Raw genomic sequence first — 17,064 nt, 5'->3', positions numbered from 1 at the left:
TAATAATATAGGAAATCCACTGATTTGAAAATCTACCTTGAACCGATACTATCTATCAATCAAAGTATAAAACCATCACGAAACATTCGGTTTATTCTTGTTAAAGCACAAACATGTTTTCTATCATGCGTATCTCTGTACATAAAGTCACCCCGACAAAAACAGTCGTAAAACAATCAACAACTTTGGACGAAGACGACAAGGAGATTACCAACTTTATTGTGTGTGCTGGATAATGTACATTGCATTGTTTTGTCAACCAGGGGAGCAAACGAATTTCCCAGTCGGCATGACAACCAAGAAAGAACAGTATTTATTTACAAGAGCGAAAGCAACCGCTGCGCATGCGCAACGCCAACCAGGTCCAGTTCAACGGCTGAACTAAATATGTAGTAGGTTGGAGGAAGATGGGTCACCTTTTCATATTTTATCGTGCCATAGTAAACAATTAAAAGAACATTCAGAGAATTGTGAAATCGTATCCATATGACTCCCATAGAGCGTTAATTGTTGTTTGTTCTATACAAGATCAGATTTTATGTGTTAAATGTGTCCCATTTTACCCCACAGTACTATATCACACACAGTTCTATATATGACACCGTATCTTCTACCGCAATGGTGTCAAGGGTTGATACCTGTTATCGCCGTGTTTTTTGCAGCCAACTGCTCTGTGGGTTCTCATTGATTTGCCAATGAAACTTGGAGTTTCTGTTGTAAACAACGTTGCAAATTAGATTTGAAACTGTTAGGAAAAATAGTACGTCGATTAACTATCAAAAAGCGTGCACGATGCACAAAACACAACCCTGAAAAATCAACAAGTTATTGTTTCGACCAGTAAATATAGATTTTTGAATGCAGTTACATTTTACAACGGTCATCATCATCGGACCCGTAAAGAGCTATTTAAAAATGCAACCCAACCTGCTCTCATTTTATATAGTGGCGATTTTGGGTTAAACATGGTCGAAACGGAAACAGTCAAATGCTGTTGATTGTGTCACTAGAGTTATTTATTTTTGTTGCGGCGGAACAAACAAATAAGTTATATTTTTTATTTACTTGAATTGTTTCTTATCCGGCCACGGGTAACCATGGGCTATACCGAGATATACTTTAAATTAGGCCATGATGCTACATATGTTTTCTGCGTGGCGAAGTATATTGTCAAAAAGTTTTACCTTTATAGTAATAAAATACGTTCACTCATCATTTTCTTATATTACAAGAAAACGAAGTACCAACTCTACAGTTATCCTGTTTAATTTATTGAAAAAAACAATTTCCATGCTTGATAGATACCACAGGACGTCATAAATGAATCCATTTACTCTGTTTATGACGTCGCTATGTACACTCTGGGTAATAAAATGAAGGCATATAGCATCAGGGCAAGTTAATATTGAGTTTGGGAAGCAGTTTAAAGCATGATTGAAAAGGATAACAAGACAGAACTAGCCTTAAAAAGATATTCACTGAGAACTGCCAGCTTTACAAAATCTAAACCAAAGTGGCACTGCGATGTTGTGCTCCCGAATATCACGGAGGAATTTACAAGACTTAAAGTAAAAAGACAACCTTTGCGTCGAAGAAAATGTGCTTTAACCTGTGGTGAGATTTGCGATCGTTTTTATCAAGATTATACAAATACGTATGAACGTTCGTGTTACTTTTTAGTTGTATAGTGACTTTATAAAGTAACAGGTTTTTAAATGAAATTGTTTCCAAAAAGTTATAAACGTTTTAAACAGGTGGAGTACCAGCGCCGTCTGCCGGTGGAGATCCGGAGGAAAGTGACAACGATGATAAATCTGAAATAGAACAGCCTCGGGTAAAATAGCCGTTTATCTCTGTTTTCACGATACTATTGATTTATAATTGCCAGTGCGTGGATATTGTTGCAAATTTGCAATAAATTTTAATTTTAGGGTGGGAATGTGTTTCTGGCTAAATGGAAAAGCGAAAACGCAAAAACGAGTTTTAAAAATATTGTTCGTGCCATTATAAGAGCAAGTAGATGGAAGATACCTTTGGTTAGCGTAAAAGAAGAGCACAGCACAGAAGACCTTAACAAAACATGGTTAGTGGGCTTAAGAAGGCGTCATTTCCGTATTCCTTTCTTTTGCTAGAAAACTGGTGACATCGTGCGTGTGAAATGTTTAGTTACAGTTTTAATCATATTTTTAAGGTACGAAGATCAGAATACTTTGCATTTCAACGTAAACGCCTTTAAAGCTGGCAGCTCAGGCAATGCCGGTTTGTCGAAGAGGGCACGTTTCATTTTAATGAAAAACGCTTGGGAAAGATCAGAAGAAGAACTTGAGCTCATTCATTCCGTCGTTGATCAAATGAAGGTGACATGCTTTACCCGATAATTGCAATTTAGATATGGTTTAAGTAAGAATAAGTTTTGTTGCGTCCGACGCTGAAATATGGTTATAAAACAGAGATAACCTTTAGGCGTTTACGTTATCATCGTGCTTTATACTTTTCAGTGCTTTGCTAAATACACCCCGATGGTCAGGCATGAGTTGGCTAGAGTAATGCACTTTGAAACATTTGAGGATGGGCGAGTGATAATACAGGAAGGTCACCAAGGATTTTCAATGTACTTTATAGTTACTGGGAGTGTGATGGTGCAGGTAAGATTTCGTCATACCGTTTCACATCGATACTTTTGATTAAGTTGATAAATTACACCTATATGCCAATCGTTGCATAATATAACAATGTACAGAACAATTTTAACACCAGTAGAGTTATCAATTAAATGTTTCCATCAGGTCAGCCAGGTAGATAATCGAACTGGGGAGCGAAAAAATCACGTGGTGTCCGAAATCCCAGCTGGTAGTTCTTTCGGAGAACTCGCGTTGATTCAGGAAGACAAGAGGTCAGCCACGATCGTCTGCAAAGGTGTTTACTTCAAGTTTTTTTTAAGCAATAAAAACTATCCCACTATAAGCCCAATATATTTGCTTCGAATTCCACTATCCTGAAGTAAGTTAATCTGCTTCTAAAGGTACTTCGCAGTTCCTTCGTCTTGATAAACCTGACTTTAACATGGTCCTCCGGAGGAGTTGTGAGCAAGAGTGGGAAGATAAGATGCAGATGCTGCGATCTTTATCTTTTTTTTCGTACGTTATAAAATATATGTGATAATTAATGTTTACCTATTTCATCGCTCATTGTTTCTACGTATGTGCCATCACCTAAAGGCCATCACCCACAAAGTAGCATACTTCGTAACTCGTAAGCTGGCACGAGGTGTGTGATTACCCGTGTTATAACGACTGTTGTTTTCCGGCCACGCGAGGATAAAATGTAAAAATTCAGAGAAATATTAAGGATTGGTTTATCGAAATCTTTGTTTTTATTTTAATTATGTAAAAAAAATACAACAATTTGTTTTGTAATCTCGGTTACGATACCGCAGAACATATGGATTAACATTGCGAAGTGATGGATATTATTTTTATCTTTACTTATTTTGTTAGAAACTGGAGCAAGAATGGACTGTCGTACATTAATCGTAACTGCAGAGTGGTCGAATTTCCCATTGAGTCGATTATATTGGGCGACACGACCGAAACACCGGAACACATGTATTTCATCGTGTCGGGAATTTGCAAAATAGTTAAAGTATGTAACCTTAACGCAATGCATCTTTAACGTTGGTTGTTCACCTTTGTATATTTGCAGCAAGTCACCATATTAGAAACTACGTCACACTTAGGAACAGGACAAACCATGCTCTCCTTACCACCCGATGATGCGTTGAAAGCTGCTCAGAGTAAAAGTAAAGCGATCAGCAAGCGATTTCTAGTAATAGGTAAAATGTTCAAACCACTTTTGAAGAGATGGCCATGATGCTAGTTATTAAGAAATAAAATAAGCTCGTTGCAAATTTAGTAGCTCGTCCGTGTGTTAAATTCCCAGTATTCTGATGTGATGCAACGATAATTTCCTAACAAACAACCTGAGAACACTAAGATCGAAATTAATTGAATACGTCACATTAACAAACGTGTTCGTAATATTATTTTACCCTTAGAACTTGTATTACAAGGTCAAATGGAAAAGGGGGATTACTTCGGGGTCGGAGAGGATTTGAGCTCGACTTTCATTATGGCGTCAACAAAAGTTGATTGTTTAGTAGTGCCACGTCACACTGTAGTGGCACTGGAACGATCATGTGAGGCAATACATCGTATAATTGTTGAATTTAAACCTTACTATATTTTATAAGAAAACATAACTGCGTATAAAGATATAAAGCATCTAGCAGTAACTCTCCATGTAACCTTAATAAAACACAATACTTGTATGTGTTTTACTGACTTCTTCTTAAAAAATAATTTTTCAGAAATAATTGGTATTCATTGTAGCTACCTTGACCGGAGCTTCCGACATTAGGAAAGTGGTGACGGTTCGGGAAATGCTGCATCATGCCGAGTCACGCTTCTTAAGCGAAGAAAATGCGTTTGAGAAATGGATGTCCAATTTACGGTGGAAAAATTACAAACGAAAAGTGAGAGTTTAAATACGATTAGCAACATTTATGGTCAAAACATATTAGTAATACTTTGCCCCAGGCGTTTTGTAGTCCTGCTATACCTTCGTACGATTTCTGTGTACAATGATACTTGTTATTCGATTTCAGATGTTAAACGATATCCTATCGCGCAAACCGGCTTCGCTTGCAATGAGAAACGCTAGAATATCCGCTCGGAAAACGAGAATCAACTGTTTGTCAAGAAAGGTTTCTACTCTCGGCTACCCTCTTGCGGACAGTAATCGGCCGCCAACGCCGATATATCGAAGATCGGGCTACCAGAACACGGACCAGCATGTACGTCTGCCACCAATCAAAAATGCGTTCGAGCCACCGTCGCCCAAACAAAGTCGGAAAAACGCACCGGAGTTTCAAAGGCAAACACGCGCAAGAAGATCTGTCGTCCACCCGGGAAGCATAAAAACGTAACATATAGCGGGATGGGGGAAGATCGGAGATGGGACACCTTTTCATTCTATTTTCTCGTCTCATTGGGTAGTAAACAAAGAATATTAAAAGAACTATAAAACCGTACTATCACGACTCCCGTAGACCGTTGTCAATTGTTTGAAACACGAAAAGGATATTTGGATATTATGTGCTAAAGGTGTCCCATCTTTCTCCACCCTATTACATTATTACTTTCAAATTGGGTTAAAATTTACAACATATGTTTTGCTACAAATTTGTATGCTTTAGTAAGTTTAGTTAATACGAATATATAGTCACAGTGTTTTTTGTATTACACATATAGAACAAAAACTCGACCTGGAGCTTCAAACACCGGCAAGCAGTTTACTCTACCAAGAGCTGATCAATCTAGGGCCGATGATGTCACTCCTTCTATACTAAAGCGGGGCCGCAGCAAGCTGTCCAACATGCTTCGGTTTAATGTGTGAATTTCAAATTTGAGAAGCAATTGTGCAATTTCGAAACGTTACTTCATAAATAACAACGTATCGGTGTTAACCTTGATTTTATATTCCATCGTTTTGGTTGCGTGGTGTTTGTTGTGTGTTAAAAATGTATTCATATAAGATAACGCTATATGCAAATACAATAGATTTTGTAAATAAAAGTCACATGAAACAATATTAAAACTTACACAAAGATAAAGAACGTAAGCAGTTTTTAAAAGACGCATGGAAATGATTCGAATGGTCTCGCCATTCAATGTAAAAGTTATGATCGTATTCAGGTCGCAGAAAATACTCACCGCTGTGGGTGGTGGCAGACCATACTCATATATAGTGTCTTGTACCGTAACTTCAGGGCGGAGTCATCAGCATTATGTGATCTCAAACCGAAAACTGGTCTGATAAGTTCAATGCTACAACAAGAAAAAATCCTCTTGACACGCTTCCCCACGTTATTTCGTTGTGTTCACATATACTTCACGTACAAAATTTTGCCACTCAAAATGCCACTTTTGACGTATTTTTCAACAAATAACAAGTCATGAGTAACAACACGTCTATCTAAAAACACAGCGTAGTTAAATGTTGAAAACCCGAGATATAATTCTTTGAATGCTAAGTTTAAATGTAACAGTACGTAATTCTTTGAGTATAACAGTACAAATCCAGCAAATATGATGACGTGTCGTCTTCACACGGATGAACTATTCGAAATTTCGTTTCCGCTAAAAAAATACATTATCTATACCAGAGTCCGGACTCTGATCTATACGTATTTAAAATCGAGGCGGAAACTGTAATTATGTCACATCTTTTGAGTTCTCCTCTTTAAGGAGAAAGAAGTAATACTCCAATAAATTGAGCTCGTTTAATATGAATCCCCAAGGTTTTTGGACGAAGACAATGGTTGTTTATCGGAGAACGTTAACCTACAAATAGTAAACAAGTAAACCAGTAAACAAGTTAACAGGTATGCAGACAAGCATATAAACATGTAACACTTAAACTTCAAATATTTCAGGCATTTTTACAGACCTTACGATGGCAAGTGTCACGTTATTAATCATTGCCATAAAATGCAACACCTCTAACGAACAGTTTTTACTCCCCAACCAACCGATCGGTAAATGTAGCGGCGCCTCAGCAGAAATCTGTTGTTATTATACTGTATATTATTTGTCTTGAAGTCAAGTTTGCATCACAAAAACAGGAATTTGAGTTGCGTATGACGTTGCAAATCATTATTTCTGGAAATACTCTTCTATTACATGAATTCTGAAAACGCTAAGTTAGTAAACATATTACTATTTCTCTTTGTTTTTATTCTTAGGACCATGGTGTGGTTACCGTATTTATACTAGTCATAAAATAATTATTTATTAGAGTAATTGCATGAGTTGTATTGATGCTTTCTTAACGGTTTAACACAAATAAAATGCGTTTATAATCGGTCACATTATATACAATTAGGTAGGGGCAAATATAGGAACTAACAGAATGGAAGGGCTTCACATTTTTGTAGAGATGGAGCCATAATTGTACTAAATTACAGTGGTTAATATAGAAGCTACATTGCCACTCATGTCACGAATATAAAAGCTACATCGCCCCTCTATTAAATACCTGCTGTGTACACGTGTATAAAATAAAATCTTCTATTCTGTTCCAAAGAACAGCGTTTTTGACTTCAAGGTAGGGATTCCTTATGCGGTCGCAGTCCCAACAGAGGGTCCCAACGTCAACACACTAAGGTCCTTCCCCAAAGAAAGCACTATTGCTGCTAGGCTTATTACTTGCAACACATGCGAAAGTGTTGTAGAGTTCTTAAAATAAAAAAAAATACAGGTTGAAGTTTTATCTTAGGTAGGGCATACTGTATTATATATGCGCACCGAACATAGGTATGCGGCACTGGCGGCACATAAATTTAAATTTTTTACAAGATATGCGGCATACCCAGTTTCTAACACTCAAGTCATCCTGTTATCTCATTCTAATCACCAAACCGTATTCTGTTGCGATCTGGCGCGTATGAAGTATTTAATGCAAACGTATATTGTATATATACTATGAATGTTTTACTTGTTTGCATACAAGAAAAGCTAATATTTAACCTGTTTTTACGCACTTGTAGTCTAAGTAATGGACGTGTCAACTGCTATTATGAAGCAGATAACCAACCTGTAAATTGCTAATGTGTCTCATTTAATTGCCATGCTAAACAATCAATATTATGATGCAATATAATATTGCACGTGCAAATCCCTAATATTTTATAACAACATTCTGCTTGGCTGAGAAAAGTCATGTACTAAATATAAATCACTTTATTACCGCCTGTTTAATACTACTTTATTACCACTTGTTAAATTTTATATATTTTACACGCAACAGAGAAAGGAATGGTTGGTTTAGTGATGTTTTATTATCAAGCACTGCGCATAATCCAGAAATTTATGAAATCAGTGCCCTTGATTAAATGTAACCGGTTTTTATAGTATCTTAGATGTACATATAAAAAATTTACGAACTTCCACTGCGAATTCCAATAAAGCTTATAGTGTTCTGAACTTCATTACAAAATAATCAACAAAATGTCAGCAACTGATAATCATTGTTACATCAAACCGATTGCGTAACAATTGAAACTGATTACTTTGGTATATTTTGGGCTAAAATAATTGGTTATTTTTTAATATATATATATATATAATGTTTTTTTTTTAATATATATTATATAATGGAGTAATACAGTGCTGGACCATCTGCACAATATCCAGAGTAGGCCAGCCTCTTCTGCATCATCTGAAATCCGCACAAAAACATAGTAAAATAAAATTTTCTTTTTACTGCAGTTTGAGCAGCAGTGGAGCGACTGCATCTGGTGGCATTGCAATGTCCAAGCGGGGAGCTATGAAGCTGCAGATCCAACTTTTTTACAAGCAGTTGACTGAAGGTTGTGGAAAACAGCATTGTACTAATGAGAACTGTGCTTCGAACTCATCCAACAAAAAACTAAGCTGTGATGAGGCGGCTGCCCAAGCTATTTTACTTGCAAAAAACAAAGTAGAGTTGTGCAATGATCATCGATCAAAGATCGCGCGCACAGACAATTTACGGAGTGACATGAGAATATATAATAATGGGCTTAGGGAAAATGCTGAAGAAACACCAGCCACAACATTAGATATTATGAGTTCAACCCCCTTTACAATGAATCATATAACTCCTCAAACAACTGCAAGCGATTCTTTTGAAGTAGTTCCACAATGCGAAAACCGCCCAACCCCAGATAGTGCATATGCTTCGGACACATTGGGTGCGTTCTCTACGTCAGAAAATGAACAAACTAGCACTGATGTTGAAAAAATGGATGCGTGTGATCTTGACTTACTTAGTGCAGATGTGGGTTCTCCAAGCTCTTTTATCTGCCCCTCTAATCTTGGAGGATTCAATGATGCAATGCTAAAAGAGCTGCCTAATGACATGCATGTAGAAGAACATAGCATACCTCTTCCACAAAGTTCCTCTTCTAAAAGAGGAGAAACATCTGATTTAAAATGGCTTGGTGAACAATGCCTTAATTCCAAACTGGAGCAAATAACTGTGTCAGTTGAACAGAATGGACAAACTTCTGGAAAAGTACCAACTTGGTATCAGTATAGTAAGTATTTATACTGTTAGTAGGTGGTTTGTAGATCATGTACTTATAATAGCATGTTTGATTTAATGAGTTTTTTCATTATACTCGAAAACAAAAGTATGGTAGTTGTAACAGTCTGTAGCTTTGAATATGACCGTGTAAGGTTAGAATAACTTTGCTAACTTTTCCAGAATAACTGTGATGCAACAGTAGCTTATAAAAATGTCAACCAATAGCAATAATAAAAAAGAAATTGTAAATCAGAATTCATGATTTGTGCACTCCTAATGAATTGTGCACTCTAAATGCGGAATAGGCTATACAAAATAAAACTAAGTTATGAATTAATTATAATGCAGGTCCAGATTATTGTACGTTATGGAAATACTGCACCACAAAACAAGCTTCCGTTGAAAGTATGTGCTTACCACCACTGAAACAAGCAATATCCAACGTCTTTTCAAATTCCAAACTCCTTAACAGGTAAATCCATATTTTTGTGATGTAACCGTGCTTTTGTGAATTTGATTCATTCATCTGTTCATAGCATCGCTAGTTTCATAAAAGAATAGCAGATATGGTTTCTTCTTCTTTGATAAATTGGTGTCAGGATAAACGCTAGAATAGGATTACCATGCATCTGGTTGATTACTTTAATTGCAATGAACCTAAGTACCTAACCATAGGCAATATCCTACAGAATAACCAATAAAAACCATACCTTGTGGGTTTCTTGTTCCAGTTTTGCTTTGAAACATGAAATCAAGGATAGCTTATTGAAAAGTGATTTGTTGGCCAAGCAGTGGGAATCTTCACCAAAAATGACAGTTGGAAGTAGTGATGTGTTTTCACCTACAGAGCTTCTTTCCATAAGTGATATCAACAATCCTGATCTTGGTTTGGAAATGTTTGTCAAGCAAACCGAAGACTCAAAGCAAGAACAGCCTACTTCTGCAGCATGTGCAACGAACAATTTGAATTCTGCTGCACCAAAAACCATCAAAACTGTGCCATACATGCCGACAGTGGACATGACATTTTTTCGGACACTTTTTGTTCATATTCTTGAAGACGAACAGCTACAGGAAGCGCTGAACGAAGCGGTATCAAAACTTATTCATGAAGTAGAGAAGGAAGTGTCAAGGAACCCAAACCAATACAAAACTGATCCTAATTATTTAAACTTAATAGTAATAATGCTTGAGTGTCCGCTTATGCAGAGTCCTGAATCACTAGAAGAAGTGTTTCCAACATTACTTAAAATTGTTGCCAAGTTACCGCTAGCAACACAAGTAGCGTTGGTGCATCACTGGTCAATGTATGATGGCAATCAACTGAGAAACATCATTGAAACAATTCAGCAGCTTATTGCATATCAGGTTGGCGATTAGCTTAGGCATAAGTTGTGTTCATTTGACTGTTAAACTCAAACCTATCGTAGGTTGCTATGAATTACATGGACGAAACAGATCGCGCTGCACACAATGATGAAACTATTATCAATGCATCAAAGGCTTTGAACATCTTGTATTTTTCCTCCATACTCGGGGGAGAAGTGGATTGTACTCGGGATGAACAAGGAGCAGCCGCATCAAAGTTGATGCGAGATGCTGCTCCTGCTGGGGAGGATGACTTTCACATTGGAGTGATAGATGCAGGTGATGTAATGATGAAGAGAATCTTTAAATGATGATTTTTTTGTATAATTAACTTTTATACACTATATATTTTTTGTATGTGTAGAACATTGAACATGGATTATTTAAAGCATATGCTTACAGTTTTGCAATTCTGTGCAACATACACGCAGACAGAATGCTGTTTAGATATAAGTGATGGCAGTTTTGTGGGGCAGTTTAGGATTTTTGTTGTTGTTGTTGTTTTTAATATACTGTCCATGTTTTTTTCTACAAAATGTTTCTGCCTTGGAAGTATAACTTGTTAATAATGTAAACAACTGCTGTCGCAGATAATGAATTTGAGTTCCAGTGGGTATCCGATCTTGGAAAGGAACTTAAACTTGTGGGACTTGACTCCATTGAACCACTAGTGCCACAAACCGAATTTGTAAATGAAGCTCTAAACGATGTTATAAAAGTAAGTATTTAAAAAAAAGTATGTATATATATATTTAAAATAAGTAAGTATTTCATTTGTGCTCTTGGTAATCGATTGATTTATCATTGTACAATTCAACATTTTGCATTTTTATTTTACAGATAGACAAGGATTATGCAAATTACCGGATAAGCCAGCAAGGAACAAACAAATATTCTTTTCTACATTATCCATTTCTACTGACAACTTTGAGCAAAACCACATATCTATTTTACGACAATCGTGTTCGCATGTACAGGTGAATGGAAAAGAATACCATCAATTATTAAGAACCATTAGTTTTATTGTTATTTTTTAATTCTAGTGAAAGAAGACGCACGCTTATGTCCAGTTTGTTCTCTGGATCTGCCATCAATCCTTTCTTGAAAATCCAAGTGAGACGAGCTCATATCATCAACGATACTCTTGTGCAGGTCGGAGAATATTTATATTATCAAAAAACTTATCACTGCCTTTTGATGTTTTCTTTACTTATGTTTACATGCACATGTTTGTCTCAAAATTAATAGTTTTGTGTAGTAAATAAATCAGTGAATTTTAAAATAGGCTTTTAAACCCACAAATTTAATAAATGCTTTAAAAAAATTTTTTTATTAAATGTATCTTTGGTTAAAAAAATATTCATGCCTCTGCTCGGCTTAAAGTTTTATCTTTTGAAGTTTATTCCCTAACTTTTTAAATGATAAGCCCTTATGATTACAGATTTTGGTTTACACAGATTTACATTTACTGAGATATTTTGTATCATGTAGCTAAAACTACCTAAATTTGCTAAAACAATATGGTTTAAAAAAATTCAATTTTTTCATGGTAGTTGGAAATGGCGACTGAAAATTTAAAGAATCTTCGAAAACAACTTTATGTTGAGTTTGATGGAGAAGAGGGGGCGGATGAAGGGGGCGTGTCAAAGGAATTCTTTGCTTTGATGGTAGAAGAAATTTTCAACCCTGCCAATGGTTGGTTGTTTATGGACATTGTTTTTATTGAATGAATGTCACTTACTTATCATTTGGTTTATCTCAAAATCATTGTTTGTCTTAAAAAAAATTAAGAAGGTAATTAATGATTATTTTTCTGTTTAATCAAATGCTATTCAAAATGTACCTTAAAAAAGAACAGATTAGACTATCACAGTCACATTTCTAGAGGCTAACCAGACTAACAATTTTATTCTAGTGGAGTCCAAACAGCACATACTGTCTGTAACTTTGGTAGTGTGACATTTAGAAAGTAATGTCACTGACATGGTTTATGTCACATACTGAATTACAGACAAGTGTATATCATGCAAAAGATGCATTACATGCAATAATGTAAAAGGACTAAACTTGTTGTATTTCACTTTCATTGCAGGTTCTCATTGTTGACTAAAATACATATAAACGAATGAACTTTCTTAAAGACATTAAAATTTTCTTAGATTTCATGATTATACAGTTGTTTTCTTGTTCTTAGACAGCTTCACTGGGAATTGTTATTTTGAATGTTTTGTTTTCATTTCTCCTTACTGTTTGTTTGTCAAGGCACATTCATCTTGGTTGAAGAGAGCCAGTTGTTCTGGTTTAATCCCGAGTCGTTTGAAGGGCAGATGCAATACAAGCTTATTGGGATTATACTTGGCCTTGCAATCTACAATAATTGTATTCTTGACATTAAATTCCCTGCATTCCTTTACAAGAAACTGCTTGGAAGGAGAGCAAAGTTTCGTGATATAAAGGATATTTACCCGGTGGGTGTATTTCATCACAAAGGGTTCTAATAAATGTTAACTTATATATGTCCAAATTTAGGCAAATTTCTTAAATTTACATGAAGAGGCATGACAATTAGGTATTTATTGGTTACATTCGATATTTGAATGTGAAATCCAATTACAGGTGGTATACAGAAGCTTATGTGACATCTTGAGTTATTCTGGTAATGTGGAGCAAGACATGATGCTTACTTTTCGAGTGGAATACAGCGACATATACGGTTGCCCTCACACTCATGATCTGAAAAAGGAAGGAAATAAAATCCCTGTAACCAATAGCAACCGACAGGTGAAGAAATCTCTGAATCTGATTTTTGTGAAAACTTTAACAAGTTTATCATGCAGGAGTATGTTGATTTGTACAGTGATTGGCTGTTAAACACATCTGTCGAAGAACAATTCAACGCTTTTCTTGGTGGTTTTGAACTTGTCCTAAGCAAATCTCCACTGAAATATTTATTCAAACCTAAAGAAGTGGAACTTTTGCTTTGTGGTAGTGAGGTAAAATGTAACAGTTTGAAATTAATATTAATTTATAATAAATAATGATGTAGTATTTGGCATTTTTTAAAAATACTGTTCCTTGACAATTTTGTTATGTTACAAAGCAAAATGCCTTTTTCAGTACTTAGTTGCTGATGTGAATCGTTTTTAAAGTAGTGTTGTTCTATTTTTAGCATTATGATTTCAAAGAGCTGGAAGATTCGGCAGATTATGATGGAGGATTCACACGAGATTCACAAACTGTTAAAGATTTCTGGTCTGTGGTTCATGAGTTGAGTGAAGAGGAACAAAAAACGTTGTTACAATTCTCAACGGGTAGTGACCGCGCTCCAGTTGGTGGTTTGTCTAAGCTCAAAATGGTAGGTCTTGCATGTTATTTCATTATTTTATTACAACAAAAATACCTGTTTATTTTTCCTATGTTAATTTTGTTTACCAAATAATATTGGCGTTGTGATTTTAAAATAATAAATGTATAGTATTTTAATTTAATTCATAATTTAATTTGTTTAAAATCGAGTATTAAAGGTAAATGGTGTCTGGTGATCACATCATGTCATGTTACAGGTTTGGAATATTATGTTTTTATAATGTTTATTTAGGTTTGGTCAAGAAGTTAATTAGATTTTCCAAATCCCTTATCATTGATTTGAATTTAGAGCAATGCTTCAGTTAATTTTTTATTGCAGCAATGTTTTGTCCCTCAGCCAGACATCATACTGGGATTATCCTGTTAATATTTATTGACAAAATGTTTTTACACACTTTTGTCCCAGATTCTTGCTCGTAACGGGCCAGATTCTGATCGATTACCAACAGCACATACTTGCTTTAATGTCATCCTTCTTCCGGACTACAAGAACAAGATAAAGCTTAGAGAGCGATTACTGAAAGCAATAAAGTATTCCAAGGGTTTTGGCATGCTTTAATGAATTTTTCTTGGTTTTTCCTCATTAAGTTTGTTCCAAGTAGCGCTATGCACTGTACATATAAATGTATTGCCTGGTATTTACATGCATTATAAAACATTATTCTTGTACGGCTTATGCTTATACAAACCTACAACACAGTTTCAATGTTTTTGGAAGTTACTGTTTGCATTTGATTTTTCTATAATGCATTGTATTTATTACATAAAGCTTAGCAAATGAATAAAACACTAGCAATTCAGTTTATTAATTTTTTTTATATGTTGTCATTTTGTGCTTGTAATTATTAAACAATCTATATAAAGCTTTACAGTTTTCTTTGCACTGGCAACGATTACTTGCGCAAATACACCGTTCTTTGAAAGTTGCATGAAATTTTGGTAATGAGCTATTTTTATAAGATTTCAATTACACCACTGGTAGCGCAACTCCGTGGTCATGGCAACAATCCCGCCATTATCTAGAGAAGCGACGTTTCTTGCACATTCTGTGATATGTCTGAATATGAATTGAAGTTGATTATCTGAATATCAGCGGTAAGGACATGCTTTTTTGTAACATTAAACTCTATTTTTAAAATTTGTGACAGTTAAAGTCGGTTGATAAGGGGCAAAAAGCTTTAAGGCCCTAATCAGTTGAGTTAGTCATCAACGGTAATTATTTGCGTGATAACTCGTGAGAGATTTTGTTTTGAAAATGTTACTTACGTTTTCCGGATAGACGATGTTTCAATTTTCCAAGAACTCGTGTGTTCGTGTGAAAAAACATCATACACGCGCGACTCGTTGTGTAAACCGCCTGTTGGTATGTGTGGAGTGTTGTTATATCTACGGTGTATTATGACGAAGGTAACCCCTTCAATATATAATGTAATTTTTGATCCATTTGTAAGGGTAGATATGACAATAAAGCACCCTTTTCTCTTTTTTAAGTTAATTTTTGACTTAAACGTCGATTTTTTGTAAGAAATAACACAGCGACTATCAAGGACACTAAAAAACGTTTAGAGAACTAAGACCTAAGTTTTTAACTGATCATCCGCTATATTAGTATTACCCGCTTAAACAAAGTAGCCTACATAAGACTGTACTTTATTGAATAGCTATTTTTCATGACTCGCATATACTATTTTCTGTTAACATACATATGATACAGCCAGGATGGTCCTTCCTGAAACAGTAAAAGATTCTCAGTCGAGCTCAAAGTCCTCTTCTCGACCAACGACAGGTCCGCCTCTTGATCTTTCTTTCAAATGTATGCTCAGTTCAAGCGGTGAGATCAATTTAACGCCAATTGCTGTGGTAACGTATAGTTAGTCTAAATTGTCAATCCTATATCATACAAAAAATCTATAAACAATAATTATCCACAAAGTTACACACGTGTTACGCGGGCACGAGGTGTGCGAAACAGAACACCCGTAATACATTCATTCAGTACGACCTAAAGATAATACGATATTTCGGTATTTCCCGGTCGCACCGCAATCGCTAGCAGAATGACTAGAAAGCGCACACCATGTAACTGGGCAATAATCTTTGTTATGTGTATCAGATATAGCTGATGAGGCAGAGACGCACACTCAGCCAAATCTTGTAAGATCACAGAATGGCAAAGCAATCTGCAACGCGATTCGTATGAACAACAATTCCCTGAATGATATCAACGGTCTGGACAAAACAATGGCGGATATTGTAGACAACCCTGACGAAATCGCATGGATAGATCTTTCTTTTAATGAGCTAAACACGATTGACAAGGTGGGCTTTAAAAGTTTAACTAAGAGATTTTTGGGTATAAATTTAATCACGGATAGAAGTGTTGTCTGTGTGGTAACATAGGGTGCTAAATTATACACACTCGTATTTATTGCGGCGAAACTAGCACAGTAGTTTAAATCGAATAACTATTAACTTGTGAATATTCGACAGGTGCTTACACTTTTCAAGAACGTGCGTGTGTTGTACCTGCATGGAAACACAATCGAGAAAATACAAGAAGTTCAGAAGCTTTCGTCGCTTCCACACCTGCGAAGTTTAACTTTGCATGGAAACCCGATTGAAACAGAGAGGGGTTATCGGTAAGTTGATACAACATTACTTCATATAGTATTGTGGGGGGAGATGGGACACCTTTAGCACATTATAATCAAACATCCTTATCGTGTTTCAAACAAATAACAACGGTCTATGGGAGTTTTGAGGATACGATTTTATAATTCTTTGAATGTTCTTTATAAATGGAACGAGAAAACAGCACCAAAAAGTGTCCCATCTTCCCCACCCTACTATATTATAAATAAATGACTTTCAATAATTATATTGACGGATGATGCAATGGGGTAGGCTGTTCGCAGCATGAGAACCGGAGTCTAATATTTTTCAGACAGTATGTGTTGTCTGTGTTGCCCGGTCTCCGCACACTAGACTTCAGTGGTGTAACCAAACAAGATCGCTCTGGTGCCCTCACGTGGAGCGCGATGAACAAGAAGACCCGACGCCGGAAGAATTCAACTTCCTGAACGAAGCTTGCCCATTTTTACATTAGAGCAGTATCTTATATTTGTGCAGATATTTTACCTATATTGCGAATAGCTCAATCGTAGTGCAATTATACTTTTTAGCCCGCTATTACACAAACTACCG

The 17,064-nt window shown here is 35.8% G+C and overlaps 3 protein-coding genes across 3 annotated transcripts; all 3 read left to right on the top strand.

Annotated features, from left to right (window-relative positions):
- The first annotated feature begins 1,259 nt into the window (after nucleotides 1–1,259).
- LOC101242145 lies at nucleotides 1,260–5,633 on the top strand. The gene is made up of 13 exons (XM_004225721.3): nucleotides 1,260–1,614; nucleotides 1,755–1,834; nucleotides 1,932–2,083; nucleotides 2,192–2,357; nucleotides 2,499–2,645; nucleotides 2,787–2,916; nucleotides 3,023–3,137; nucleotides 3,498–3,642; nucleotides 3,703–3,832; nucleotides 4,070–4,195; nucleotides 4,389–4,531; nucleotides 4,664–4,980; nucleotides 5,310–5,633. The coding sequence occupies exons 1-13, from the start codon at nucleotides 1,431–1,433 to the stop codon at nucleotides 5,452–5,454; spliced, it is 1,980 nt and encodes a 659-aa protein (XP_004225769.1). The 5' UTR covers nucleotides 1,260–1,430; the 3' UTR covers nucleotides 5,455–5,633.
- Nucleotides 5,634–6,569: 936 nt separating this feature from the next.
- LOC100184928 (ubiquitin-protein ligase E3A-like) lies at nucleotides 6,570–14,789 on the top strand. The gene is made up of 14 exons (XM_002128371.5): nucleotides 6,570–6,760; nucleotides 8,328–9,136; nucleotides 9,475–9,598; nucleotides 9,858–10,494; nucleotides 10,557–10,773; nucleotides 11,085–11,212; nucleotides 11,335–11,471; nucleotides 11,538–11,646; nucleotides 12,048–12,189; nucleotides 12,757–12,962; nucleotides 13,111–13,275; nucleotides 13,332–13,487; nucleotides 13,664–13,849; nucleotides 14,267–14,789. The coding sequence occupies exons 1-14, from the start codon at nucleotides 6,741–6,743 to the stop codon at nucleotides 14,417–14,419; spliced, it is 3,189 nt and encodes a 1,062-aa protein (XP_002128407.2). The 5' UTR covers nucleotides 6,570–6,740; the 3' UTR covers nucleotides 14,420–14,789.
- Nucleotides 14,790–15,099: 310 nt separating this feature from the next.
- On the top strand, nucleotides 15,100–17,063 carry LOC100180213 (leucine-rich repeat-containing protein 51-like). Its single transcript, XM_026840546.1, has 5 exons — nucleotides 15,100–15,223; nucleotides 15,575–15,691; nucleotides 15,974–16,179; nucleotides 16,351–16,499; nucleotides 16,805–17,063. Exons 2-5 carry the CDS (start codon nucleotides 15,580–15,582, stop codon nucleotides 16,938–16,940), a joined length of 603 nt encoding a protein of 200 aa, XP_026696347.1. The 5' UTR covers nucleotides 15,100–15,223; nucleotides 15,575–15,579; the 3' UTR covers nucleotides 16,941–17,063.
- Nucleotide 17,064: the final 1 nt, after the last annotated feature.

This window comes from Ciona intestinalis, chromosome 2, assembly GCF_000224145.3.
Source record: "Ciona intestinalis chromosome 2, KH, whole genome shotgun sequence".
NCBI lineage: Eukaryota > Metazoa > Chordata > Ascidiacea > Phlebobranchia > Cionidae > Ciona > Ciona intestinalis.
The sequence above is the reverse complement of the archived record's forward strand: the minus strand, read 5'-3'. Positions and strand labels throughout refer to the sequence as shown.

Coding starts and splice junctions, on each gene's coding strand:
- LOC101242145 (XM_004225721.3), top strand. CDS start 1,431: ATGATTGAAAAGGATAACAAGACAGAACTAGCCTTAAAAAGATATTCA. Junction 1,615..1,754: donor AAAATGTGCTTTAACCTGTG/GTGAGATTTGCG, acceptor CGTTTTAAACAG/GTGGAGTACCAGCGCCGTCT. Junction 2,646..2,786: donor CTGGGAGTGTGATGGTGCAG/GTAAGATTTCGT, acceptor TGTTTCCATCAG/GTCAGCCAGGTAGATAATCG.
- LOC100184928 (XM_002128371.5), top strand. CDS start 6,741: ATGAATTCTGAAAACGCTAA. Junction 6,761..8,327: donor ATGAATTCTGAAAACGCTAA/GTTAGTAAACAT, acceptor TTTTTACTGCAG/TTTGAGCAGCAGTGGAGCGA. Junction 13,850..14,266: donor GTTTGTCTAAGCTCAAAATG/GTAGGTCTTGCA, acceptor CTTTTGTCCCAG/ATTCTTGCTCGTAACGGGCC.
- LOC100180213 (XM_026840546.1), top strand. CDS start 15,580: ATGGTCCTTCCTGAAACAGTAAAAGATTCTCAGTCGAGCTCAAAGTCC. Junction 15,692..15,973: donor ATGTATGCTCAGTTCAAGCG/GTGAGATCAATT, acceptor TATGTGTATCAG/ATATAGCTGATGAGGCAGAG. Junction 16,180..16,350: donor AGCTAAACACGATTGACAAG/GTGGGCTTTAAA, acceptor AATATTCGACAG/GTGCTTACACTTTTCAAGAA.